This window comes from Mizuhopecten yessoensis, unplaced genomic scaffold (assembly GCF_002113885.1).
Source record: "Mizuhopecten yessoensis strain PY_sf001 unplaced genomic scaffold, ASM211388v2 scaffold10817, whole genome shotgun sequence".
Classification (NCBI taxonomy): domain Eukaryota; kingdom Metazoa; phylum Mollusca; class Bivalvia; order Pectinida; family Pectinidae; genus Mizuhopecten; species Mizuhopecten yessoensis.
The window spans coordinates 71,569-74,560 of record NW_018408736.1 but is presented as its reverse complement, the minus strand read 5'-3'; the positions used below and the strand labels follow the sequence as shown (position 1 = coordinate 74,560).

Genomic DNA, 2,992 nt, shown 5'->3' with positions numbered 1-2,992 from the left:
TGTTTGTTTTGTTGGGGTATAGGTGTGGCCGTGGGATTGATTGTTTTTTTTGCTGGGGTATAGGTGTGGCCATGGGTTTGATTGTTTGTTTTGTTCGGGTATAGGTGTGGCAACGACATTGTTATGTTGCATGTACATATGTGTGCTCGCCTTCGTGTATGAGCGTTCATGAGGTTAGGTTAAGGTGTGGCTGTGAATGCGTGCGTGTTGTGAGGACGGGACCTACACGGTTGTGGTAATCTATGGCGGTATGTATGACAGTATATTGTGTGTTTGGTGTAGTTATAAATAAACGTTGCTTAATATTTAAAACAATCGTGAATCAAGTTTTCTAACTTATTTTAGTCACTCTTGTTAACCCCGATGGAAGCGCGCGGGTGTTTAATGCGGGATCCGGAGAAATCCCACGTGGTCGTCAAGGTCACCAAATACCTTTCACATCCTATCGGGGAATCGAACCCCGGTCCTCTTGATGAAAGGCGAGTGCGTTATCCACTGCATCAACAGACCACCCAGTGTAGTTGAGGAGCTAGAGAGGAGGGGAGAAACTGTGTAAATTATATATTTTTTCCAAAAATATTACTCTTATTAAAGATCGGGATCCCGAATATTTTACCAACATTTAAAATGTAATTTGTTAAGTCGAAAATAAAAAATTTAAAACTTAAATGTCTAATTTATCCAATCAAAATGCAAGTTGATACATATTATACACTACATGTTATTAAGATTGTAAGTTTGGGCTGACCATTAAGGTAATTTGTACTGTCTATCAGTATTGATGAATCACACAGCTCATCCTTTAGATCACAGTCGAAGGTCGTCCTCTGAATAAAATGTTCAAGTCACATTTGATGGCAAGGATAAGTGGAACGTAGTCCTAACGACTAGCTAATGACCAGAGCTACTCGTAGACAAGGAGACTATATAGAAATAGATATCTCATTAACATCTGTAAAACTTTCTGCTGACGAAACCATTGATTTTGCTGTTGAAACTTAAATAAATTACACGATTGGAACTCAGCTTATTACAATGTACACATTGTAAGCCACCGTCTATGTACAGATCATTTTCTTGTGATTGCTATATGCTTCTTGGATACATAGAACTGTTGAATATATGTAATATATATGATACAGCACAGTATGAAGTCAAATACGTTTCTATATCTGTCCCTTTTATTGGAGTGATATGGTAGAGGAAGTCATATGGCAGACTTCATGACGCCAGTTCATAGACATGCGCGATGGAGCCGGATTCACCCAGACGACCAACAGCAACGTATCTTTCTGTACGGTATTTAGGGAGGAATGCCCCCAATTGTTGTATACGATATTGATAAAAATCAATAGGAACTCTTCTAGTTCCACACCGCTTTTGAAACTGCTTTACCTCCACGGCAATTTCAGCCTCATCTCTTGTCTCCATAGCAATTTTTTCTGGAAGTTTTCTACTAAAACCGTCGTAAGCCAAACTACCTCATGTAACTCAACAACCGCAAATACCAAGCTCGTGCATATTGCGATAAAATCCGATTACCTCTATATATATATATAGAAACACCTTCCCTTCGGACTCTTTATATCGCTGTCTCCGATCAGAGTTTCTGGCTAACGTCACGTTAACTGCCAATGCAGAAGCTGCTTACAAAACCTGTTTGGTCCCAGACGATCATTAAAGAATAAAGATCCGAGGAGTCCCGAGAGAATTGCTTCTTGCCGTCATACGTATAGACGAGTGTGACAGTTGCGTCAACACCGGTGCGAGATCTGGTGGGAAAACAACAACAATTCAGTAAACTGTTCTCACGCTGGTACCAAGTACATCTACACGCGAGGGGAAGGGGGGACCAGGGCCAATTAAAAAATAATCTTATTTTCTTTTTCGATCGGGCGACCAGGGCCAGTTAAAACATTGTATATTTTTATCTTATTTATTTTTTGTTCCAATTACCCATTACAAGTACCGCTTTGCAGTAAACCAACGGTTGGGCACGTGTGGTCATGGAGGGTTGGACACGTGATCATTGATGTTTGGGCCCGTGTGATCATGGAAAGTTGGACAAGTGATCATTAGAGGTTGGACACGTGTGGTAATGGAAGGTTGGGCATGTGTGGTAAAGGAAAGTTAGTTACGTGTGATCATGGAAGGTTGGATACGTGTTGTCAATGAAGGTTGGGCACATGTGATCATGGAAGGTTGGGCACGTGTGGTCATGGGAGGTTTGGCACTTGTGATTATGGGAGGTTGGGAACGTGTGATCATGGGAGGTTGGGCACGTGTGATCATGGAAGGTTGGACACGTGTGGTCATGGGAGGTTTGGCACGTGTGGTCATGGAAGGTTTGGCACGTGTGGTCATGGAAGGTTGGGCACGTGTGCTTATGGAAGGTTGGGCGCTTGTGATCATGGAAGGTTTGGCACATGTGGTAATGGAAGGTTGAATACGTGTTGTCATGGAAGATTTGGCACGTGTGATTACGGACGGTTGGGCACGTGTGGTGATGGAAGGTTGAACACGTGTGATTATGGAAGGTTGGGTACATGCGATCATGGAAGGTTCGGCACGTGCGATCATGGAAGGTTGGGTACTTGCGATCATGGAAGGTTCGGCACGTGCGATCATGGAAGGTTGGGTACGTGCGATCATGGAAGGTTCGGCACATTCGATCATGGAAAGTTGGGTACGTGCGATCATTAAAGGTTGGGCACGTGTGATCATGGAAGGTTGGACACATGTGATTATGGAAGGTTGAACACATGTGGTAATGGAAGGTTGAACACATCTGGTAATGGAAGGTTGGACACATGTGAATATGGAAGGTGAACACATAAGGTAATGAAAGGTTCAACACATGTGGTAATGGAAGGTTGGACACATGTGATTATGGAAGGTTGAACACATGTGGTAATGGAAGGTTCAACATATGTGGTAATGGAAGGTTGGGCACGTGTAATCCTCCATAATACATTTTGTATGCACCATGTAA

At 42.6% G+C, this 2,992-nt stretch overlaps 1 protein-coding gene across 1 annotated transcript; it reads right to left on the bottom strand.

Annotated features, from left to right (window-relative positions):
• Positions 1-2,130: 2,130 nt before the first annotated feature.
• Positions 2,131-2,724, bottom strand: LOC110462634 (mucin-2-like). Its single transcript, XM_021516689.1, has one exon. It carries the CDS (start codon positions 2,722-2,724, stop codon positions 2,131-2,133), a length of 594 nt encoding a protein of 197 aa, XP_021372364.1.
• Positions 2,725-2,992: the final 268 nt, after the last annotated feature.